The 26,340-nt window shown below is 41.6% G+C and overlaps 2 protein-coding genes across 3 annotated transcripts in view; both read left to right on the forward strand.

The window, feature by feature from the left end:
* LOC130276362 (puratrophin-1-like) overlaps positions 1-21,893 on the forward strand; it is a 103,662-nt gene extending 81,769 nt beyond the window's left edge. Inside the window, exons 16-24 of one of the 2 annotated variants that reach the window (XM_056525617.1) lie at positions 9,223-9,312; positions 9,409-9,633; positions 9,732-9,902; positions 10,482-10,659; positions 12,734-12,850; positions 12,940-13,206; positions 13,284-13,507; positions 19,644-19,703; positions 21,271-21,893. In XM_056525617.1, coding sequence (XP_056381592.1) covers positions 9,223-9,312; positions 9,409-9,633; positions 9,732-9,902; positions 10,482-10,659; positions 12,734-12,850; positions 12,940-13,206; positions 13,284-13,507; positions 19,644-19,685 — 1,314 coding nt within the window. In that variant the 3' untranslated portion in view covers positions 19,686-19,703; positions 21,271-21,893. The remainder of the gene's footprint in view (positions 1-9,222; positions 9,313-9,408; positions 9,634-9,731; positions 9,903-10,481; positions 10,660-12,733; positions 12,851-12,939; positions 13,207-13,283; positions 13,508-19,643; positions 19,704-21,270) is intronic. The other variant, XM_056525618.1, reaches the window with a different exon arrangement.
* A 3,871-nt stretch (positions 21,894-25,764) lies between these two features.
* Positions 25,765-26,340, forward strand: part of LOC130276365 (leucine-rich repeat-containing protein 36-like) — a 76,279-nt gene continuing 75,703 nt past the window's right edge. The window contains exon 1 of the mRNA XM_056525623.1: positions 25,765-26,018. Within this exon, the coding sequence (XP_056381598.1) occupies positions 25,964-26,018 (55 nt within the window). The 5' untranslated portion in view covers positions 25,765-25,963. The remainder of the gene's footprint in view (positions 26,019-26,340) is intronic.

Here is a 26,340-nt window from a genome sequence, read left to right on the forward strand (position 1 = left end):
CTTTGGCTTAAAAACTGCAGTGGCAGTTCTCCAAAAAAACTGCCCGGTGGAAATACAGCCTTAGAGTGGTTATCCAGGATCAAAAACATAAATAAAACAAAAAAAATGCAGAAAAAGCATTTTTGTACGTAGTTACTGTGTGGTATTGCAGTTCTGTTTCATTGAAGTAAATGGAGCAGAGTTGCAAAACCGCAAACAACTTGAGCAATGTGTTTATCTGATTCTAGATAACACTTCCTCAGAGGAAAGAGTTGCCCAAAACTTCAGAATGTTCCTTTAGTTTCCTCTAAAATTGGAGCTCCCCCTTAAATGGCAATAATGTAAGATAAAATGCTGTATTCCCTTATGCTAGAACCAAACACAAAGTTTTTTAGTTTGTATTATTGGGTAAAACTGTCATGGCCAGATATTATTTTAACCCCTTATTGACTACCAATGGCCTTTTCAAGGCACTGCTAGAGTATCCTGGCATGGGTCTTATGTGCCAGGTGCCATTAGTGGAGAAACTTGTAGCTTAACCCCTTAACGATGCAGGACGTAAATGTATGTCCTGGTGCGGTGGTACAGAACGCATCGGCACATACATTTACGTCCTGTACATGACTGTGAGTATCCTGGCATGGGTCTTATGTGCTGGGTAACATGCAAATTTAGCTGTTACATGACAGCCGGGCTCCCCCTCACTACCAGTCAGTAAAATGGATGATCAGATTGCCCGCAGCACTGCCGCGGGGATCTGATCATCCATAATGGCAGATGGAGTTCCCCTCACCTGCCTCCGTCCGTCTCCTGGGGTCTTCTGCTTTTGTCTGAGATCGAGCAGACCATAGAAGAAGATTGCCGATAATACTGATCAGTGCTATGCCCTATACAATCAAGTGATTGCTATAAATAGTCCCCCATGGGGATATAAAAAGTGTAATAAAAAATAAAAATTAAAAAAAGGTAAAAAATTTGAAAACTCCCCTCCCCCAATAAAAATGTAAATTGTCCCTTTTTCCTATTTTATCCCCAAAGAGTGAAATAAATAAATTAATGAACATATTTGGTATCGCCACGTGCGTAAATGTCCGAACTATCAAACTATAATCTTAATGATCCCGTACAGTAAATGCCGCAAACGTAAAGAAAGAAAAAAAAAAAGGCCACAATTGCTGCTTTTTTGTCACATCATATTCCATAAAAAATTATTTAAAATGTCTTAAAAGTTTTATATATGCAAATGTGTTATCAATAAAAAGTACAGATCACGGGGCAAAAAACGTAAATGTACGTCCTGGTTTGGCGGTACTTCGGGCACCAGGACATACATTTACGTCCTGTGTATGACATACATTTACATCCTGTGTATGACTGCGACCCTCTGAATGGTGCTCGCGTCTTACACGGCAGGTTCCAGCTGCTAGCTGGATGTCCGCCATTAACCCCTCAGATGCCGCGATCAATACAGATCACGGCATCGCCCCCACGCTGCCGCGGCGATCCGATCATCCAGCATGGTGGCCGGAGGTCCCCTCACCTGGCTCCGGCCGTCTCCCGGGGTCTTCTGCTCTGGTCTGAGATCGAGCAGACCAGAGCAGAAAATCACTGATAATACTGATCGGTGCTATGTCCTATGCATAGCACTGAACAGTATTAGCAATCAAATTATTGCTATAGATAGTCCCCTATGGGGACATAAAAAGTGTAAAAAATAAAAAGTTGAAAAATGTCAATATAAAAAGTTAAAAAAAAGTGAAAAATCCCCTCCCCCAATAAAAATTAAAATTGTCAGGTTTTTCCCATTTTACCCCCAAAAAGCGTAACATTTTTTTTCTATAAACATATTTGGTATCGCCGCGTGCGTAAATGTCGGAACTATCAAAATATAATGTTAATGATCCCGTACGGTGAATGGCGTAAACGTAAAAAAATTTTAAAAGTCCAAAAATGCTGCTTTTTTGTCACATTTTATAAAAAAAATTTTTTATAAATATATGATCTAAAAGTTTTATATATGCAAATGTGGTATCGATAAAAAGTACAGATGATGGCGCAAAAATTGAGCCCTCATACCGCCCTATATATGGAAAAATGAAAAAGTTATAGGTGGTCAAAATAGGGCGATTTTAGATTACTGATTTTGTACAAAAAGTTTTATATTTTTATATTTTTTTTAAGTGGTACAAAAATATAAAAGTATCTAGCCATGGGTATCATTTTAATCGTATTGACCCACAGAATAAAGAACACATGTCATTTTTACCGTAAAGTGAATAGTGTGAAAACAAAACCCTCCAAAATGTGCAAAATTGTGGTTTTCATTAAAATTTCCTCCCTTTAAAAATTTTTTGGGGGGTTTGCCGTACATTTTATGGTAAAATTTGAGGTTTCATTACAAAGTACAATTGGTCACGCACAAAACAAGCCCTTATATGGGACTGTAGATGGAAATATAAAAGAGTTATGGATTTTAGAAGGCAAGGAGGAAAAAATGAAATCGCAAAAATAAAATTGGCCTGGTCCTTAAGGTTAAAATGAGCTTGGTCCTTAAGGGGTTAATTCCCAAATGGGCTGAGTCCTTAAGGGGTTAAGCAACAAATTAGCTGCAGCCTGTCAATAGGCCCCCTGGTCTGCCTTATATTTGTGCCTTCACAGCAAGCCTCTAGCACATCATAGTAGATTGCCTTTCCGCAATATGCTAGGCTGATAACCATGACAAGGGGGCATCCTCTACGTTTAGAGGAAAGAAGGTTTCATTTTCATTTTATTGGCTTAAAGTAGACACTATACTTTTGCGCAGTTAGTTTTTGGCCCAAAATTTTGTGTAATTTCAAAATAGAAAACTTTGGCAAAAGCGACTGTGAGATGCAGTGCTTTATTCTTTACTTTGCAGTGGACGAGATTTATTAACTGCTTCTTTTTTAAAAAGGCGCAAAAAAAATGTGCAAATGTTAAAAAAAAAGAAAAGAAAAAAAAGCTAATTCATACCATACCTTTGCCTTGCCTTGCAAAATGACATCCTACAACAAGTTCATTTGTGCAAAATATATCAAAGTCTGTGCACCGTTTTAATAGGTTGAGAAGTGACTGCACCCAGACACATATTATAAATCTGCCCCTATGTAACTATGGTACTATAGTTTATGGCCCTTAGAAGGTGGTGATGAAAAAATGAAGAAAATTTCTTGGTAATTAAAAGAGCTCTGAGCATGATCTAGAGCTGACAGATTGCAGGTGTCAGTGATGAGGCATAGGATGACTGCCTCCTCCCTTTACCACCCCTGCCTGCCTTGTCTGATTAACATGGATGGCTCAGTGCTGAAAACCAAGCCCTGTACATCGATCGAGGCTAGGTGAGGTAGGGAGGAGGTGTTCACACTGTGGCTCAGCATTGGTTCTTTGATACTTGAGCTTTGAGTATGATTTAGAATTAACATATTTTCTTTAACCCCTTAACGACAATGGACGTAAATGTATGTCATGGTGCCGTGGTACTTAATGCACCATGACACGCGAGCACCGGTCATGCGCGGCTGATCCCGGCTGCTGATCGCAGCCAGGGACCCGCCGGCAATGGCCGACGCCCCCGATCTCGTGGGCGTCCGCCATTAACCCCTCAGGTGCCGGGATCAATACAGATCCTGGCATCTGCGGCAGTGTGCGATTTAAATGAACGAAGCGCTGCTGCGGGGATCCGATCATTCAGAACGCCGCACGGAGGTCCCCTCACCTTCCGGCGTCTCCTGCTCTGGTCTGAGATCCTATGTCCTATACATAGAACAGATCAGTATTAGCAATCATGGTATTGCTATGAATAGACTATTCAAGTGTAAAAAAAAATTTAAAAGTAAAAAAAAAGTGAAAAATCCCCTTCCCCAATAAAAAAGTAAAACGTCCGTTTTTTCCTATTTTACCCCCAAAAAGCGTAAAAAAATAAATTTTAAAGACATATTTGGTATCGCCGCGTGCGTAAATGTCCGAACTATTAAAATAAAATGTTAATGATCCCATACGGTGAACGGCGTGAACGTAAAAAAAAAAAAAAGTCCAAAATTGCTACTTTTTTAATACATTTTATTTAAAAAAAATTATAAAAAATGTATTAAAAGTTTTTTATATGCAAATGTGGTATAAAAAAAAAGTACAGATCATGGCGCAAAAAATTAGCCCTCATACCGCCGCTTATAAGTAAAAATAAAAAAGTTAGAGGTCATCAAAATAAAGGGATTATAAACGTACTAATTTGGATAAAAAGTTTGTAATTTTTTTTAAGCACAACAATAATAGAAAAGTATGTAATAATGGGTATAATTTTAATCGTATTGACCCTCAGAATAAAGAACACACGTCATTTTTACCATAAATTGTAAGGCGTGAAAACGAAACCTTCCAAAATTAGCAAAATTGCGTTTTTATTTTTATTTTCCCCACACAAATAATATTTTTTTGGTTGCACCATACATTTTATGATATAATGAGTTATGTCATTACAAAGGACAACTGGTCGCGCAAAAAACAAGCCCTCATACTAGTCTGTGGATGAAAATATAAAAGAGTTATGATTTTTAGAAGGCGAGGAGGAAAAATGAAAACGTAAAAATGTAATTGTCTGAGTCCTTAAGGCCAAAATGGGCTGAGTCCTTAAGGGGTTAAAGTGTAAAAAAAAACATTAAAAAAACAAGTTAAAAAATTTGAAAACCCCCCTCCCTCAATAAAAAGGTCAAACCTCAGTTTTTCTCATTTTACCCCCCAAAAAGCATAAACAAAATAATTAATACACATATTTGGTATCGCCGTGTGCGTAAAAGTCTGAACTATAAAAATATATTGTTAATTATCCCGTACGGTGAACGGCGAAAACATAAAAAAAAATTAAAAAGTCCAAAATTGATGCTTTTTTTTCACATTTTATTCCAAAAAATTAATAAAAAGTAAAACCTTAGCAAACGTGGTACCGATAAAGACTACAGATCATGGCGCAAAAAATGAGCCCTCATATCTCCCCGTATACGGAAAAATTTGAAAGTTATAGGTTGATTATTAGGGTTATTCACATAAACGGAGAACGTAAGGTGGCCCACTTTGCAGATTACCTCCTTTTGACTTTCTCTTCCCCTCTTATTTCACTCCCCAACTTATATAGTTTGCTGCAGGAAAGGGCCCAAGTGACGATTACTTCCTCTAAACTTGCAATTATTGTTAATTTGAAAGAAGCAGGCTGGAAGGTTTTACTTAGATGGTACTTGGTCCCTACCAAGGACGTTTCCCTCAGCCTCTTCCCTATTTTGTAGATGCAAGAATAGAGGCACCATGCCTCACATATGGTGGGAATGTCTCCATGTGTGACTGTTTTGGATTCACACATATCACTTATTTTATATATATATATATATATATTTTAACTTGGGTTAACTTTCGGATATGACCAGACCCAGCACTATTGAATGGCCTGATACCGGAAGCGTCTAGAGGGGATTGGAAGCTTATCTATCATATCTTCCTGTCTGCCAAGATTGCCATTGCCACAAGCTGGAAATCTATTCAACCACTTCTTTACCTCTAGTCAGATCCAAGTTGAATTGTATAATGGCCAACAATAAATTGACTACTATCCTTACCGATTCTCAAAAAAACTTTAATTTCCACTGTCAGTAAAATTCTATTTTTGCATATGATACAGCAGGTAAAATAAATAAGATTTGCAATTTACTCCCTGTAAAGAAAATGTCTTTAAATGTCACTTTCATGGCCTTATAACTCTGGCCACTAGGAGTTTCCTTCTGGTCCAGACCACATTCCATCTGCTCAAAAGCCCAGACTTTCGCCTCCTGCTTGACTGGCAGGAGACCAAACTCAGGAAGTGCGGTCAGGCCATAGGCAGTGAATAGCACTCGCTCTCCCTGTTTAATTCACAGACAGAGTGCTATTCACTGCCTATGGCCAGAACGCACTTCCTGAGTTTGGTCTCCTTCTATGAAAAAGTGTGCATCCAGCTGTTGCATAACTACAACTCCCAGCATGCACGGACAGCCGAAGGGCATGCTGGGAGTTGTAGCAATGTGCCTCCAGCTGTTGTAAAGCTACAACTCAACAAGACCTTGAACTGTCAATGCATGATGAGTGTTGCAGTTTTGCAACAGCTGGAGACACATTGGTTGTGAAACAGAGTTTGTGTCCTAACTCAGTGTTTCACAACCAGTGTGCCTCCAGCTTTTGCAACAATACAACTCCCAGAATGCACTGAGACTGTACATGCTGGGAGTTCTAGTTTTGCAACAGCTGGAAGAACACTGGTTGCGAAACATTGAGTTAAGTAACAAACTCTGTGTTTTGAACCAATGTGCCTCCAGCTGTTGCATAACTACAACTACAAGCATGTATGGTCTGTCAGTGCATGCTGGGAGTTGTAGTTTTGCAACAGCTGGAGGTCTACCTCCTCATGTTACTGTACAGTAAATAAAAAATGTCTTTTACGGCACTGTTTCCAAAACGGAGCTTCCAGTTGTTTAAAAACAACAACTCCCAGTATTGCCGGACAGCCATTGACTGTCAAGGCATGCTGGGATTTTTGCGACAGCTGGAAACACCCTGTTTGGGAAACACTGCAGTAGGGTATTTTGGTGGCGGATGCAAATCCCCAATTTAGTCCTCAATTGTGCGTGGCGCTCTCTCGCTTTGGAGCACTTCAAGGCAACAGTTTAGTGCCACATATGGGGTATTTCCGTACTCGGGAGAAATTGCGTTACTAATCTTGGGGGGCTTTTTCTCCTTTTACCCCTTATGAAAAGGTAAAGTTGGGGTCTACACCAGCATGTTACTGTAATTTTTTTTTATTTTTCACACTAACATGCTGGTGTTGCCCCATACTTTCAATTTTCGCAAGCGGTAAAAGGAAAAAAAGACCCCCATATGTGGGTGTAAAGTGATCTGCGGGCGCACAACATGGCTCAGGAGAATGCACAATGTACATTTGAGGTCTAAATTGGTGATTTGCACATGTGACCCCAATTTTGATAAATAAACCCTTCACGGAATGTAACTAGGGGTATAGTGAGCCTTAACACCCCACAGGTGTTTGACCAATTTTCGTTGGATGTGAAAATGAAAAAAAAAAAGTTTTTTCACTAAAATGCTGGTGTTACCCTACATTTTTCATTTTCACAAGGGAAAATAGGAAAAATAAGCCCCCCAAAATTTGTAACCCCATTTCTTCTGAGTAAGAACATACCCCATATGTGGATGTAAAGTGCTCTGCAGGCGAACTACAATGCTCAGGAGAGAAGGAGCACCATTTTGCTTTTGGAGAGAGAATGTGTCCGAAATTGAAGGCCATGTGTGTGTTTACAAAGCCCCCATAGTGCCAGAACAGTGGGTCCCTCCCACATGTGACCCCATTTTGGAAACTACACCCCTCACGTCATGTAATACGTACAGTGAGCATTTACACCCCACAGGTGTCTGACAGATATTTGGAACAGTGGTCTGGGAAATGAAAAATTTTATTTTTCATTTGCACAGCCCAATGTTCCAAAGAACTGTCAAATGCCAGTGGGGTGTAAATGTTCACTGCACCCCTCATTACATTCTGTGAGGGGTGTAGTTTCCAAAATGGGGTCACATATGGGGGGGGGGGGAGGGGTCCACTGTTCTGGCACCATGGGCGGCTTTGTAAATGCATATGGCCCCCGACTTCTATTACAACCAAATTCTCTCTCCAAAAGCTTGATGGCGCTCCTTCTGAGCATTGTAGTTTGCCCGCAGAGAACTTTATATCCACATATGGGGTATTTCCGTACTAATGGGGTAACAAATTTTTGGAGGCTTTTTCTCCCATTACTCCTTGGGAAAATGAAAAATTTGGGGTAACACCAGCATTTTAGTGAAAAAAATCAAATTTTTCATTTTCACGTCCAACTTTAGCAGAAATTTGTCCAACACCTGTGGGGTTTTAAGGCTCACTGTACCCCTTGTTACTTTCCTTGAGGGATGTAGTTTCCAATGTGACTTCTTCTCTTCTGAGCATTGTAGTGCGCCTGCAGTGCACTTGACGTCCACACATGGGGTATTTCCATACTCAGAAGAGATGGGGTTACAAATTTTGGGGGGCATTTTCTCCTAGTACCACTTGTTACGTTTCTTGATGCATGTAGTTTCCAAAATAGTATGCCATGTTGTTTTCTTTTTGCTGTTCTGGCACCACAGGGGCTTCCTAAAATGTGACATGCCCCCCAAAAACCATTTCAGAAAAACTCACTCTCCAAAATCCCATTGTCGCTCCTTCCCTACTGAGCCCTCTGCTGCGCCCGGCGAACACTTTACATACACATATGAGGTATTTCCTTACTTAAGAGAAATTGGGTTACAAATTTTGGGGGGCTTTTACCCCTTGAAAAAATTTCAATAACTGGGTCTACAAGAACATGTGAGTGTAAAAATTGTAGATTTTGAATTTTCTCCTTCACTTTGCTGCTATTCCTGTGAAACACCTAAAGGGTTAACACACTTTCTGAATGTCATTTTGAATACTTTGAGGGGTGCCTTTTTTAAACTGGGGTAATTTATGGGGTAATTCTAATATGAATGACCTTTAAATCCAGTTCAAAACTGAACTGGTCCCTGAAAAATTCTGATTTTGAAAATGTTGTCCTCCGGTGTCTTCCAAAAGTAAAAACATGTCAACTTTATGATGCCAACATAAAGTAGACATATTGTATATGTGAATCAATATATAATTTAAATGGGATGTCCATTTTCCTTATAAGAAGAGAGTTTCAAAGGAAAAAAAATGCAAAATTTTGAAAAATTTAAATTTTTTTTGGCATTTTTCACCAAGAAATTATGCAAGTAGCGATAAAAATTTACCACTGACATAAAGTTGAATATGTCACAAAAAAAAATCTCTGAATCAGAATAAAAAGTACAAGCATTCCAGAGTTATTAATGCTTAAGTAGTCAGATTTGCAAAAATCGCACTGGTCCTTAAGGTGAAAATGGGCTTGGTCCTTAAGGGGTTAAATGATGTTAATGTTAAATACTTGACAATAGGAGGTTCCCAATTATCCTATAGTCATTTGTTTTTCATTTGCCAATTCCTCTTTCTACAAACTGTAATAAAAAATTGTTTGAAAACTAAAGCTACTAAATGAAAAACACCTTTTAAGACACTATAAAAATGATTCAATCCATTTTTTTAAAATGCCGAAAAATCATGTTTGTGACATATCCCCCCTTTTCCCCTAGAAAGACCAGTTTGGGATGTATGCTCTGTATAGCAAGAATAAGCCAAGATCAGACTTACTACTTGCTAGTCATGGGAACATATTTTTTAAGGTAAGAAAGTTGGAGTAAATGTGTGGATATTTTGCTGAACACGTGTATAGAGAGAAGCTGAATGTGAGATGTTAAGTGTCTGTGGCTCTGTATCAGAACAAGCAACGACAGCTGGGAGACAAGATGGACCTGGCATCGTACCTACTGAAACCTATTCAGAGAATGAGCAAGTATGCGCTTCTCCTTAAAGACCTGATTAAAGAGTGTGGGGAGGCACAGGAGCAGGAGTTGGCTTACCTGCGAGCAGCTGAGGAAATGGTGAGGTTCCAGCTGCGTCATGGCAACGATCTTCTGGCAATGGATGCCATACGGGACTGTGATGTGAGTTATTATTGCTTTCCTTACTGTCAGGATTCTGTGTTATTATATATTACTTGGCCAGGCATCATAATTGTGCCTTCCATGTATTGTGCTATCAGGTGAATTTAAAGGAGCAAGGACAGCTGGTGAGACAAGACGAGTTCACGGTGTGGCTGGGCCGAAAGAAGTGTCAAAGACATGTCTTCCTGTTTGAGGATCTCATCTTATTTAGCAAACCCAAGAGGATCGAGGGAGGGTTAGATGTCTACATTTACAAGCGGTCATTTAAAGTAAGTAAATCGGTTTTAGGAGGATGAAACAATGAGCTTGATGGGGGCATTTATCTTTGTAGGTGTAAGTGAAGCATTCATCATTGTAGGTGTAAGTGAAGCATTCATCATTGTAGGTGTAAGTGAAGCATTTTTCTACACCTTTTTTGTGTGCTGATAATGTGTAGGAGCAACAAATGTATTAAATGGTTCGCAGGGCATTTCATAAATTTTGTGCAGGTCACATTATCTGAAATTTTACTCATCACATCTTCACCAAAAAGCTAAGTCTGGGCTGGTGTACTTTAGAGACTTTTCAGTGGTTTTGCGCCTTTTCACAAAAAGGCACAGTACATAAAACCCTTCCATATCATGTGTATTGCCAAAATCTGTGAATTGCAACTCAAAATCTGCAGAAATGTGTAAACCAAAAGGTGCAAAAAAGACCCAAACCTAAAGTAAATGATAAATGTTGGCAGATGTAACTAACAGGAGATGAAAGTGATACTTGTTTTATGTTTTAACTGATTGCCTGCAATATTTCAACTTGCCCAGTTTTTTCCAGGCTTTAACACTTCTACCTTTTTCCTCGGTTTGTAGACAGCAGACATTGGTTTGACTGAAAACTCTGGAGATAGCGGTTTGCGCTTTGAAATTTGGTTCAGGAGACGGAAATCCAATGACACGCACATTCTTCAAGCGAGTAACGCTGAAATCAAACAGGCATGGACATCCGACATTGCCAAAATCCTGTGGCAGCAAGCAAACAGGAATAAAGGTACAGTGACTAGCTTTCCAGCAAAAGGTGCACATGGAATTAGAATAAACAACTAGAGGAGTTGTCTGCATTGGACAACACATTTTTATGCATATACATTATTGGTTCCCCAAAGTTCCCATTTGTTGAACAGCCCCTGTGACACAGACATAGCCTGTTGCAGTGACAGGTTCCTGTACTAACCAGTGAGCTCCTTGTTTACTGAGTAGTGCCCTAACCATCCAAAAGAGGGTGGACAGCCAGCAATGAATGAGAATAGTTTTCAGAATGCAAACCATTATAAGTGTCAGCAGATTATTTTAATCTTATTACCCACCAGGTTTCCTTTATAGTTCCAGCACAGCACCCATTTAAAACTGCCTAAGTAGTACTAGAAGAGTGCCCTCCATGAATTGTATAGACAGTATGCATACTGAATAAGGGTGCCAGCAGAGTACCTGCTCAATAATAATGCAAGCTGTCAGGATCGGTGCCCCACCATGTGACCACCATATCTACAGTGGCTCTCCCTGTCATCCATCAGATACCCTGTGATGTGCCAGCTACAGTAGCCTGTGAGATCAGTGATAATCTGTTATTATTTGTAGTGTGAGCTTGCAAGAGGAATGAGGATGAATCAGAGACCTCCAAAACACATCGGATATGGGCTTTTCATATGAATGTAATTTATGAGCTCTTAGTTATTTTCCCCATATTAAGGATTTGGGGATCTTTTATACAATATACTTTGTCAATGCCTGAATTTATGGCACAATATACTGGATGAATATTCATGAATAAAACCATCTTGGAGGGGGGAAACATGTATTTGCACTTATGAATTGATGGTGCCCCCAGTTGAGAGCTGGTCTTCTTTTTTTCTTTTGTCCTTTGCATCAGTCACGCCTAGGGTGACCACATTTCCTAACTGCCATTCAGGGACACTTACTTTAACAAGTGCATTTCGTCAAACTTATACTTGAGACTGGCATTGGGCATTATATGTGGAGGCACAGGACAGCCCCCCCTGACATTTGTCCCTGACTTATAATGCCCCCTGTCCTTTGCCCCTCACATATAATGCCCCCTGAGGGGTCAGGACAGGGGGCATTATATGTGAGGGGCACAGGACATGGGGTATTATATATGAGGGGCACATGACAGTGGGGGGTCCTGTCATGTGCCCCCACATATAATGCCCCCCTGACATGTGGCTCTCACTTATATTTTGCCCCTCTCACTTATAATTTGCTCCCCCCCCCTCCCCTTTCTCACGCCCGTCACCTTTCTCACACGCTGCGGCTGCTCGATTCCTGCAGTAAGTGAGAGCCGCGGGGATGTGATCTCCGGGCGCCGGCGCGATGATGTGATGTCATCGCGCTGGCCTGCCGTGATTGGCTCTCACTGACTGCAGGAATGGAGCAGCCGCGGTTTGTAATAGAAAGGTGATGGGTGTGAGAAAGGGGAGGGGGGAGCAGGCTACTATAGTACACTAAGTACAGGAGGAGGGGCAACAATCTCAGGCCGTCCGCTGCTGTGCTGTGACTCACAGCACAGCAGTGGTCGGCGGCTCACATCATTCCGGGACACTGCATTGTCCCGGAATGAGGTTGACCGGGACAGACTCTCCAAATGCGGGACTGTCCCGGGCGATCCGGGACACGTGGTCACCCTAGTCACGCCCCCTCCCATAGGCTTGCATTGAGGGGGGCGGAGCGTGACGTCACAACGCTCCGGGAACTGATTTTAACGGGGTGCAGTGTGCAAGATCACGGGGGTCCCCAGCGGCAGGACCCCCGCGATCAGGCATCTTATCCCCTATCCTTTGGATAGTGGATAAGATGTCTAAGCGCCAGAGTACCCCTTTAATAATGCCAACTCAAAAAGAAAAACTATTCTGTGTCCACTGTCAGCCCTAAAGACCAGGCCAGGGCCTATGGCGCTTGAGGCACTGTTTTCTTTCTGCGATATTTATGTGGTTAAATACTTTCCTAATGCAACAAGCATTGAGGGGGGAAATGGTTTTACTGCAGCCCCTTATTAGATTTTTTTTTTTAACCTCTTACCTTTCATGATGGAGTTTTCATTCTTACAGAGATCCGCATGCAGGAAATGGTTTCTATGGGTGTGGGTAACAAGCCATTTTTGGACATCAAGCCAAGTGATGCAGCAATAAATAACCGTGCTATAGATTATATCATGAAAGGGAGAGGTATGGAATTACAACTCTGACAACTTCTGACATTTAATTGCACTGAATGGATTATACTGTTTAGCTAATATTTTGTGGTTTTTGTTCAGGAGCAAGGACCAGGGCCTCAATTGCAGTGTCCTTATTTGACCATTCTGATCCTTACAAGAGAACTCAGGCTCCAATAACATGCAGCTCTGTACCTTCAGCCTGTGGCCCTTCTTCTGCTTCATTGCTGGGACCTCTTAACTTACACATGTATGTCAACCAGACACTTCTGCCTGGAGTACTGTCCTCTAACAGATCCTTTGAGACCAGCAGTTGCTTAGAGGAAGATGAACTGGAGAATGAGACAAGCTACAGCCAGCCATCTATGAGTATGTCAGACTTATCTGCCTTTTACTGTTTTGTTTTTACGGTTCAGTGTATAAACCATCTTGTGTTTTACTTGCAGCCACAGAGAGCTCAGAGTCCTCTCACTGTATGTCTGGTGGTGGATCCAGTGGCTCAGACAGTGGATGTGTCTCCAATATTCCCCAGGACAATATGTCTGAAGATGCTGGATCTCCATGTGATGCCTCAGCACAGTACACCTTTCCAGAAAGGAGGAACAGCTCCAGTATCACCTCACCAGTTGCAGAAAAATCTAGATTCATCAATCGCCAATACATCTCTGCAGTAAGAGCACCAATACTTCACCCCACACAGATACACTAGTATTACTATACCTTACAGCAGCGTTTCCCAACCCAGTCCTCAAGGCACACCAACATTCCGGGTTTTTTCAGTTACTCCATTGGAATAGAACAGGGAAAAATTCAAATCCTGGACTGTTGGTGTGCCTAGAGGACTGGGTTGGGAAACACTGCCTTACAGTACTGGAGTTTCCCTTAAACCCCTTAAGGACTCAGCGTTTTTCAGTTTTTGCATTTTAGTTCTTTCCTCCTTACCTTTTAAAAATTATAATATTTTCCACCTAAAAATCCATATTATGGCTTATTTTTTCCACCACCAATTCTACTTTGCAGTGACATTAGTCATTTTACCCAAAAATCCTCTGCGAAATTGAAAAAAAAAATCACTGTGCGCCAAAATTGAAGAAAAAAACTATTTTGTAACTTTTGGGGGCTTCCGTTTCTACACAGTGCATTTTTCGGTAAAAATGACACCTTATCATTATTCTGTAGGTCCATACAATTAAAATGATACCCTACTTGTATAGGTTTGATTTTGTCATATTTCTGGAAAAAATCATAACTACATGCAGGAAAATGTATACGTTTAAAAATGTCTGTTTCTGACCCCTGTAACTTTATTTTTCCGCATATGGGGATGTATGAGGGCTCATTTTTTGCGCCGTAATCTGAAGTTATCAGTGCCATTTTTGTTTTGATCTGACTTTTTGATCGCTTTTTATAAAAATAAAAATAAATGATTTGGTATAAAAAGTGACCAAAAATACGCTATTTTGGATTTTTTTTTACGTGTACGCCATTGACCGTGCGGTTTAATTAACAAATTATTTTTATAGTTTGGACATTTACGCACACGGCGATACCACATATGTTTATATTTATTTACATAGTTTTTTTTTTTTTTTAATGGGAAAAGGGGGGTGATTCTGACTTTTATTAGGGAAGGGGTTAAATCACATTTATTAACACTTTATTTTCAATTTTCTTTGCAATGTTTATAGCCCCCATAGGGGGCTATAACATTGCACACACTGATTTCCTACACTGATCACTGCCATGCATTAACTTGGCATTGATCAGTGTTATCACCGCTCGACTGCTCCTGCCTGGATCTCAAGCACGGAGCAGTCATTCGGCGATCAGACACGAAGGAGGCAGGTAAGGATCCTCCTCGTGTCCTGCAAGCTGCAATTTCACTGTGCCCCTTCCATTCACATCACACCATGCCCCCTCCATTCATGTCTATGGGAGGGGGCGTGAAAATTTCATTTTTACAGTAAGTTGTACAGCGTGAAAACGAAGCCTTCCAAAATTTACTAGATTGCAGTTTTCATTTAATTTTCTCACACAAATAAAAAAAATTTGGGTTCACTGTACATTTTATGGTAAAATGAGTGATGTCATTACAAAGTGCCCCAGACATAATACAGAAGGTTTAGTGATATAAACAGAGCTTAGTGTTATTTATGTTCACACAGTGGAATTTTTACATTGATTCTGGGCTGAAATCTGCCAACAACCCACTTCCTATTTATTTCAGGGGGTTAGAAAAAAAAAGGCACTTATTCTGCCACTGGCAGAAAAACACCATTGAATAGGGGCAAATCAGTGGCAGACATCTTTCCAGCAAGTGAATATAGCCATAGACTGACATAAAAAATGGCATCTATAAAAATATGTGCCAATTTCTCACCTCTACTACATCAGAGATATGCAATATTGGCCCTGATTTACTATTGTAAACCAGACTTGCTTTGTCGGGTTGTGCGCCAGATTCTGGTGCATTGCACCAGAAATAATGTGTGTTCCAGAATTGTAAAAAACCTGACTAACTCTACATTTTACTGAGAAAATCCAAAAAAGGGGCGTGGTTGTCGGTGAAAGGGGCGTGGCTGCTGAAAAGGGGCATATAGGAAATGTACGGAAATTAAGGAAAACCTTAGTAAATACCGTGGAAAAAAAATTGTAGGGAATTTAAATCCACAAAAAAACTACACTCCATTCTTAGTAAGTCAGGGCCATTGTGTATATAGTAATACAACTAAATGCAAAGGGAATTTTCCACAGCAGTAGAGCAACACAATGCTTACTTGCATGGTTCAAGTTTCATGGTGTAACTAATGAACACAGTCCTTTAAAAGCATTGCTATTACAGTGATCCCTCAAGTTACATATTATTGGTTCTAGAACAATTGTATGTTGAGACTAACACTATAGAAACCTAATCTGTACACAAGCGCTACTGTGTGGATATTAGCAGCTGCCCAGGATTACGGGTGGGTCCCTAAAAACCACTCTGTGATAAATTAGTGTAACACTAATAAATAAATGCAATATACAGTAATCCGGCGCTTTATATATATATATATATATATATATATATATAATTTTTTTTTTGCTCCCCCACCTATATAATTTACTATAGCAAGCGCCGGATTACTGTATATTGCACTATAGAAACCTGGTAATTGGTTCTAGGGCCCCATAAAGTCATTAAAAATAGAAAAAGTGAAGATTTTAAAAGTACCTGTCACAAAAACTGTTCTCGACTACCTCAGGCTATGTTTACTAACTACTCCAAACACCCCTTCTGCCCTTAAAAACCATTTCAGAGCTTTAAAAAGCTGTGTATCTTACCTTTCTTCTTGCTCATAGTGCAATTTCCCAGCATGAGAAAGTGGGTGTTTCCCAGCAGGCATGACATAACTGAAGCCTGCTGGGGGACCACTTCTGCCCTCACATTGTTGCAGCATTGTAATGAATAGAAGACCTCAAGCTCTGTGCATGTTTTAGCCTGTGCAGATTTAAGTGAGGTCTCCTTCAGCTGTCAGTCTGTGCAGCTTTCTGTGAGAATCTGGAGCTTTCACATTCAGTGCAGCTGTCAATTAAGCTCCGTGCAGAGGAGCACTTCATGAGTTCGGACTCCTGCCAGACCGGGAGGAGACCAAACTCGCTGTATTAATTGTGGCAGGGAACAGAACAGAGCCACCTATTGGCCATTTTTTATATTACATTTTAAACATTTATGTTGATAATTTTAAAAGCAAGTGAGTTGGAAAGTGTCTGCTTACACAAGGAGCACTATATTAAAAGTTTTATTTGGTGACAGGTACAAATAACGAAGGCTGCTTTCTCGCAAGGTTTTCAGCCTATGGCTGCCGGCTGGGGGAGGGGAAAACTGTGCGCTCCCGTACCGGCGCTGAAATCCAATGACTAACTCCCTTCCCTCTTTAACAATTTAGCATGTTTGCACTTTTGTTTTTTTCCTCCTCACCTTCTAAAAATCATAACACTTTCCATTTTCCACCTAAAAATCCATATGAGGGGTTGTTTATTGCGCCAACAATTTTACTTTGTAATACCGTTAATAATTTTACTACAAAATCTACGGCGAAACCAGAAAAAATGTATTTGTGGGCCAAAATTGGAAAAAAAACTATTTTGTAAGTTTTAGTGGCTTCCATTTCTACTCAGTGCAGTTTTTGCTAAACATTGCACCTTATATTTATTCTGTGGGTCCGTACGGTCGCAAGGATACCCAAATTATATTTGTTTGATTTTATTTAACTTTTTTATTTTTCCATATAAAGGGCGGTATGAGGGCTCATTTTTTTGTGCCGTGATCTGAAGTTTTTATCTGTACCATTTTTGTTTTGATCAGACTTTTTGATCACTTTTTATAAAAAAAATTTAATGGTATAAAAAGTGACCAAAAATACGCTATTTTGGACTTTGGAATTTTTTTTTGCCACTGACCGTGCAGTTTAATTAACGATATATTTTTATAGATCGGACATTTACGCACGCAGCGATACCACATATGTTTATTTTTATTTACACAGTTTTTTTTTTATTTAATTGAGAAAAGGGGTGATTCAAACTTATTAGGGAAGGGGTTAAATCACATTTATTAACACTTTATAGGGGACTATAACATTGCACACACTGATTTCATACACTGATCACTGCCACGCAATAGTCTGGCATTGATCAGTGTTTTTCCCTCTTGACTGCTCCTGCCTGGATCTCAGGCACGGAGTAGTCATTCGGCGAGCGAGGAGGCAGGTAGGGATCCTCCTTGCGTCTGTTGGGGGACGATTTCACAGCGGCGGTCCCAAACAGCACCACTGAGTTAACTGGCAATGTTTACTTTAATTTTAAACGTCTAAAGGGTTAATGCCGGACATCAGCTCGATCGGCGATATCCGGCATTAGTCGTGGGTCCTGGTTGCCTATAGCAACCGGGACCCACCGGTATGATGCGCGCTCACCTTATACTTCGGTTTTAGGTCCGGTCACAAAACCGGATATGGGGCATTAAAGTTTATTGATTTCAGTGCCGGTCCGGTTGGGGTACGGGAGCGCATGGTTTTCCCCTCTCCCAGCCGGATGGTGCAGCCGTAGGCTGAAAACGTGGTGTGAAAGCACCCTTATACAGATAAAACCTTAAAAGTAAGAAGAAGCAGTAAATCACTGTCCATGTTGAGGACAGGAACTTCTTCAGGGTCCTGTACAGTACATACCGTGTCCCCAAAAAAGTAATGGCGCTGCCCTCACCTGGTGTCCAAAGGAGTAGCTAATAGAGATGAGCGAACTTACAGTAAATTCAATTCGTCACAAACTTCTTGGCTCGGCAGTTGCTGACTTTAGCCTGCATAAATTAGTTCAGCTTTCAGGTGCTCCGGTGGGCTGGAAAAGGTGGATACAGTCCAAGGAGACTCTTTCCTAGGACTGTATCCACCTTTTCCAGCCCACCGGAGCACCTGAAGGCTGAACTAATTTATGCAGGAAAAGTCATCAACTGCCGTGACAAATCAAATTTACTGTAAGTTTGCTCATCTCTAGCAGCTAACCCTGGCACAAGTAAAGAGTAGTACAGTACCTCCCTGTACTGTAGGGAGGCGCTACCAGACAGCCAGTCAGTGCATGTACTTATAATAGTAAGTACAGTAAGAGTTGTAAGAGTAATATAGGTGTTTTACCAGTAAAATCTGATTGGTCAGTTCTTCAAGCCATTGACACCTTTTGGAGGATGGTTTTAAGTTACAGTGGTCCAGTAAAGTATGTTGAAAATATTGTAACTTGAGACAAATGTTAAGTTGAGGGGCCACTGTATTTGTATAAACTTTTGACATGTCGTCCAGACATGTCAAAAGTTAAGGTTGCATTGGGTCTCAGTCCTGAGACCCACTGCAATTGTGAGTTTTAACTAGGGATCGACCGATATCGATTTTTAAGGGCCGATAGCAATAATCTGCGACCTTTCAGGCCGATAGCCGATAACTTATTCCGGTATAAGTTATCGGCTATTTCTGGCCCCGCAGATCAATGATTTAAAGGGCGCTTTAAATCAATGAACTGCAGGGGCTTTTGCGGGGCCAGAAACCACTGCCCGCTTTTCTCCCCCTGCCTGTCCTGGGGTCCTCCCTAGTCCAACCACCATCGCTGCCCCATTGCCTCCCCCATCCCCGGTTTTATAATTACCTGTTCCCGGGCCCGCACTACTTCTGGCTCCAGTGGCGTCATGAGCTGTCACTGTGCGCACTGATGGTGACGTTGCGTTGAGGACGTCACTCATCATTGCGCTGCGCAGCTCGCAGGAGCCAGAAGTAGCGCCAGGTAATTAGAAAACTGGGGATGGGGGAGGCAATGCGGCGGTGATCTCTGGCCGGGGAGGCGGGGCATTGTCAGCATATCGGCAAGGTAATTGCCGATAATGTCCAAAATCGTGAATATTGGCTGATAATATTGGCCAAACCGATAATCGGTTGATCCCTAGTTTTAACTGGGCCCATCCGACTGATACTCCTAATTATAGTCTACGGAGCGTATCAGTAGGATTGGGTGGCTGACAGGGGAGTAGTAGTGTGCTGCTGCATGCTTCACCCAGCTATAACGCAAGATATGAAGTCCAACATGTCAAAAGTTTATAGAAAGGACAGTAATTCTTTGATGGGTTAATACTGTATCTAGGGACTCATCCACCATATCCTTTTTCCTCACTGTTGTATATAATTCTCACTTCTTGGCCACTGCTAACACATTATCTCCAGACTGGATGGATTTTTATTTCAGTTTCTACAATCTAACCTCTCACTCGCCACTGCTTCTCTCCCCAGAATGCAAGCCACATTTCCCTAAGTCCTTCCACCATTGTCTGAAATTCCTCCTAACATTCAGTAAGTGTCTCTTTACCTTTTATTTACATGTAACAGATCCATGTGTGTACACTCAAGTGGGAGAGAATTACACCAAGAAACAATCTATTGCATTGCTTCTCTAGCACCAAGAGCTTAAATGTGTTTAAAGTAATGGTCTATCATAAGACCACATTAAGTAGAGGTCCAACTCCTGGGACACTCATTAAACAGCAGAAGAAAGTGGTGGTATCCTCTTCATTGCTTATGCAGGACAGCAACGTCCCAGACTATTGTGGCTATGCCTGGTCCTAAAACTGAATAGACTAAGCTGTACTTTGTGGCACATTATATACAGCAGCCTTTTCATTTTGCTCCAAGTTTGGGGTTGAACACTTTAATCTGGGTTGAAGCATAGTACATTTTCTTCCATTGGAAGATTGTATGCATCAGAGGCCTACCATAGGTCGGTAAAGTCTCCATGACAGCAGAGGATTTCCCACACACAAGGAACATATTCTGTAGCTCATTTACATTGAGAGGTGCAATGTTTTCTTGCTGCCAAAAGCCTGTCTCAGCAGAAGATTTAAATAAATGATTATATATGTACTAATAGATAAAATATTTTTTTTTTTTTCTATTCTGAGTGTATAATACACATTATTGTCAGGACCAGATGACATTATAGAGATAAGTAGCACATATATAGTTTTCCTTATTTGTGCCTGAGTTGTCGCGTAACGTTTGCAGCCGCTGACTTCAAAGAGGTTTTGCACTATGGATGATGGAGTTTCAAGGTATGCACAGGAAGTTCCATATTTGCAGTAGTTAAGGTGGTCTATATTGTAACAAGACATGTACCACCTACTCTGCATTATAGGGATGTTAGAAGCTAGACCTTGCACTTCTATATGGTCACAGAACTTCTAAATGACCTGGACTATTGTTATGATTTACAGTAGGATGGCATTATATTATATTTAGACAGATTAAACATTAAATGGGTTACGGTATTTGGAGAAAAAAAAGGTATGATTTTCCTTACTCTTAGCACTCCACTTCTGTCACAGTCCTTACAGTCTCCGAGACAGGGGGGGTGGGTACCACAAGTGATCATTGCATTCAGGGGAAACTATGCTAGCTTTAAAGGGGTACTCCCACCCTAGACATCTTATCCCCTATCCTTTCCATTATTGCATGCGGCACCCACCTGTTTTTTCATCAGAACCGCTGGAGGGTCTGAGTCGCGACTACGGGAACGGAAGTCCGTGACGTCAGGACTCCGCCCGTCCTCTCAATGCAAGTCTATGGGAGGGGGCATGACGGCCGTTCCCGTAGTCGCAACTCAGACCCTCCAGCGGTTCCGGTGAAAAAACAGGTGGGTGCCGCATGCAATAATGCGGGGGTCCCCAGCGGCTGTGGGCCCTATCCAAAGGATAGGGGATAAGATGTCGAGGGTGGGAGTACCCCTTTAAGTCACATTTTCAATAACATTAGCTTTGTTAGTAGAAACATTTCCATAGTCTAGGGTTAATAAAAAAATAAAATAAAAAAAAGCCTCCACGTTTAGTAAAAGCTGCTTAGTTACTTTCACTGATTTATTTTCTAGGTATGAACAGGTCTTCAGTGGTTGGACACTGGACATGACAGAGCCGCAACCTCACGGATATCCGCTCTTCTTACAGACAAGATAGTGACCTGCTAATGTGTAATATTTCTTGATCCCTGTATATAGTTTATTATCAGCTGTCAGTTTGTTGCTTCATCTCAGTGACAGATTTACCTGTTAAGCTGCACAATTTGTACAATTTATTAAAAAGAAAATAGATTCTGTATTTAATAAGAAAACTCTTTATGTAATTGTTTTCAAGATGTTGAACTGGAATCTGATGTGCGTCGTATTTTGTTATAGTTTTTCCGAAACTGGAAATAATTTATTTACTGGAGGTAAAGCTCGAATCTGAATAAAACAGGTTTGTTCCACATGTCTCTTTCTGTTTCTTTAAAAAGGTGTTGATTTTAACAGTGTGATAGTCATCCACACTACACAGATCTCAGGATAGAAAAGGAGTTTTGTATTGAAGCTAGTACTTTTAATTTTATTTCATTCAACCAAAATCCTGAGCAGATTAACATTAACTGCTAAATCATCCCCCTATGAAACTTGAAAAGAATTAAAGGGGTTGTCAGGTGGGAATAAACTTTTATCTATGGGCAGAGGCTTGCTATTAACCCCTTCCCGCAGAATGTCATATATAAACGCCGGGTTGTGCAGTGCGTTCGCGCATCCCGGCGTTTATAAATGACATGCAGTTAACCCGGCGATGCGCAGCATCGCACGGGTTAACTGGCAGAAGTCCCGCTGTTTCCAGCAGGGGACAACTTCTGCTTCACCCCCAGGACCATCAATTGATGGTCCTGGTCAGCGATCACTGTGATTGGTCCCTGTGGACCAATCACAGTGATCTGGGGTGAAAGTTCAGATCCCCCGCACTGCCCGCCCCTGGAAGTCGGGCAGAACGGGGGACGAAGGCTGCGGGGGCTCGCGGGGGCTCGCGGGGACCTGCGGCACACGGGGGGGAACAGGAGGGGACCGGCGGACTTACCTGATCCAGCGGCGGGACCGAGGAGCAGCGCGGGACCGGCCACGTGGACGAGCAGCGACGGGTGAGTATATGGTCCTCAGAAGCAGCAGTGAAGATCTTCACTGCTGCTTCTAGGAGTCTGAAAACTACAACTCCCAGCATGCCTAGACAGCCTTTGGCTGTCTGGGCATGCTGGGAGTTGTAGTTTTGCAACATCTGGAGGGCCTCAGTTTGGAGACCATTGTATAATGGTCTCCAATCTGTGCTCTTCCAGCTGTTGCAAAACTACAACTCCCAGCATGCACTGACTGTCCAGGCATGCTGGGAGTTTTAGTTAAGCAACATCTGGCCCTTCAGATGTTGCCGAACTACAACTCCCAGCATGCCCTTCAGCTGTCTGGGCATGCTGGGAGTTGTAGTTTTGCAACAGCTGGAGACACACTGGTTGGGAAACATTGTTTCTAACTCAGTGTTTCCTAACCTGTGTGCCTCCAGCTGTTGCAAAACTATAACTCCCAGCATGCACTAAAGACCATGCATGCTGGGAGTTGTAGTTTTGCAACATCTGGAGGGCCCCAGTTTGGAGACCATTGTATAATGGTCTCCAATCTGTGCTCTTCCAGCTGTTGCAAAACTACAACTCCCAGTATGCACTGACTGTCCAGGCATGCTGGGAGTTTTAGTTCAGCAACATCTGGCCCTTCAGATGTTGCCGTACTACAACTCCCAGCATGCCCTTCAGCTGTCTGGGCATGCTGGGAGTTGTAGTTTTGCAACAACTGGAGACACACTGGTTGGGAAACATTGTCTGTTTCTAACTCAGTGTTTCCTAACCTGTGTGCCTCCAGCTGTTGCAAAACTATGACTCCCAGCATGCACTAACAGACCATGCATGCTGGGAGTTGTGGTTTTGCAACAGCTGATGCAAGCCCCCCCCGCCCCGCCACCCCCGTGAATGTACAGGGTACATTCACATGGGCGAGGCTTTTACAGTGGGTTTCTCGCATCTTGAGATGCAGCAAATTTTGCGCTGGGAAACTCGCTGTAATCCCCCGCCCATGTGACTGTACCCTAAAAACACTACACTACACTAACACAAAATAAAATAAAAAGTTAAAAACACTACATATACACATACCCCTACACAGCCCCCCTCCCCCAATAAGAACGTCCGGTACGCCACTGTTTCCAAAGCAGAGCCTCCAGCTGTTGAAAAACAACAACTCCCAGTATTGTCGGACAGCCGTTGACTGTCCAGGCATGCTGGGAGTTTTGCAACAGCTGGAGGCACCCTGTTTGGGAATCACTGGCGTAGAATACCCCTATGTCCACCCCTATGCAAATCCCTAATTTAGGCCTCAAATGCACATGGCGCTCTCACTTTGGAGCCCTGTCGTATTTCAGGGCAACAGTTTAGGGCGACATATGGGGTATCGCTGTACTCGGGAGAAATTGCGTTACAAGGTGTGGGGGGCTTTTTCTTCTTTAACCCTTCATGAAAAGGAAATGTTGGGGTCTACACCAGAATGTTAGTGTAAACATTTTTTATTTTTTACACTAACATGCTGATGTTGCCCTATACTTTAAATTTTCACAAGAGGTAAAAGGGAAAAAAGCCCCCCAAAATTTGTAACGCAATTTCTCCCGACTACAGAGATACCCCATATGTGAGCGCAAAGTGCTCTGGGGGCGCACAACACGGCCCAGAAGGGAGAGTGCACCATGTACATTTGAGGTGATTTGCACAGGGGTGGCTGATTGTTACAGCGGTTTTGACAAACGCAAAAAAAACAAAACCCCACATGTGACCCCATTTCGGAAACGACACCTCTCACGGAATGTAATGAGGGGTGCAGTGAGAATTTACACCCCACAGGTGTCTGACGGATCTTTGGAACAGTGGTCCATGAAAATGAAAACTTGTACAGCCCACTGTTCCAAAGATCTGTCAGACACCAGTGGGGGGTAAATGCTCACTGTACCCCTTGTTACGTTCCTCAAGGGGTCTAGTTTCCAAAATGGTATGCCATGTGTTTTTTTTTTTGCTGTTCTGGGTTACAAATTTTGGGGAGTATTTTCTGCTATTAACCCTTGCAAAAAGGTGAAATTAGGGGGGAAACACACATTTTAGTGGAAATTATTATTTTTTTTTTTACATATGCAAAAGTCATGAAACACCTGTGGGGTAATAAGGCTCACTTTATTCCTTATTACATTCCTCAAGGGGTCTAGTTTCCAAAATGGTATGCCATGTGGGTATTTTTTGCTGTTCTGGCACCATAGGGGCTTCCTAAATGCGACATGCCCCCCGAGCAAAATTTGCTCTCAAAAAGCCAAATATGACTCCTTCTCTTCTGAGCATTGTAGTTCACCCATAGTGCACTTCAGGTCAACTTATGGGGTACCTCCATACTCAGAAGAGAAGGGGTTACAAATATTGGGGGGTATTTCCTGCTATTAACCCTTGGAAAAATGTGAAATTTGGGGGGAAACACACATTTTAGTGAAAAAAAAATATTTTTTTTTACATATGCAAAAGTCGTGAAACACCTGTGGGGTATTAAGGCTCACTTTATTCCTTGTTACGTACCTCAAGGGGTCTAGTTTCCAAAATGGTATGCCATGTGAGGGTTTTTTGCTGTTCTGGCACCATAAGGGCTTCCTAAATGCAACATGCCCCCAAAAACCATTTCAGAAAAACGTACTCTCCAAAATCCCCTTGTCGCTCTTTCCCTTCTGAGCCCTCTACTGTGCCTGCCGAACACTTTACATAGACATATGAGGTATGTGCTTACTCGAGAGAAATTGGGCTACAAATATAAGTATACATTTTCTCCTTTTACCCCTTGTAAAAATTTAAAAATTGGGTCTACAAGAACATGCGAGTGTAAAAAATGAAGATTGTGAATTTTCTCCTTCACTTTGCTTCTATTCCTGTGAAACACCTAAAGGGTTAAAATGATGACTGAATGTCATTTTGAATACTTTGGGGGGTGCAGTTTTTATAATGGGGTCTTTTGTGGGGTATTTCTAATAAGAAGACCCTTCAAATCCACTTCAAACCTGAACTGGTCCCTGAAAAATAGTGAGTTTGAAAATTTTGTGAAAAATTGGAAAATTGCTGCTGAACTTTGAAGCCCTCTGGTGTCTTCCAGAAGTAAAAACTCGTCACTTTTATGATGCAAACATAAAGTAGACATATTGTATATGTGAATAAAAAATTTTTTTATTTGTAATATACATTTTCCTTACAAGCAGAGAGCTTCAAAGTTAGAAAAATGCAAAATTTTCAAATTTTTCATCAAATTTTAGGATTTTTCACAAGGAAAGGATGCAAGTTACCACAAAAATTTACTACCATGTTAAAGTAGAATATGTCACGAAAAAACAATCTCGGAATCAGAATGATAACTAAAAGCATTCCAGAGTTATTAATGTTTAAAGTGACAGTGGTCAGATGTGCAAAAAACGCTCTGGTCCTTAAGGCCAAAATGGGCTTGGTCCTGAAGGGGTTAAAATAAAAACAAATTATTCTGGGCTCCCCGCAGGTGTCTCTTCTTCTCCCAGAGCTGTAGGGCATACAGTCTACAGTGACATAGCTCACAGCGCCACTCCTCCAATCACTGACAATTAGGACACTGCTGCGGGTAGTGATTGGTGGAGCGGCGCTGTGACATCACATCTACAGCACAGGGAAGAAGAGTGTCTGCTGAGATTATGCAAACACCAACCTGCAGACGGGGTGCCCTGACACTTTCGGGGAACAAGGAAGGTATATATGTATATGTATAAGCTGTTATTTATTTTCATAGAAAGCCTCTGCCCACATCACCAACATATGTAACAATTACTTCAACCTGACACTGGAAAATGGCGTCAGCTAACTACAGTGCTGATGTTACCGTAGAAGAGTTCACAGGGTGATGCATGATGTAGATCTGTAAAGTCCCGTATTAATGCACGGGCTGTATCTTCATGCATATGGCAGAGAGAACTGAAAAGAGACAGAAATAAATCAATATTTACTAGAACAATTAAGCAGCCACACTGACCTTGTTAAATATTTTTGCTTCAGAAATGCTGTGGATTCATAG

Source organism: Hyla sarda, chromosome 6 (assembly GCF_029499605.1).
Source record: "Hyla sarda isolate aHylSar1 chromosome 6, aHylSar1.hap1, whole genome shotgun sequence".
In the NCBI taxonomy this organism is placed as follows: Eukaryota; Metazoa; Chordata; class Amphibia; order Anura; family Hylidae; genus Hyla; species Hyla sarda.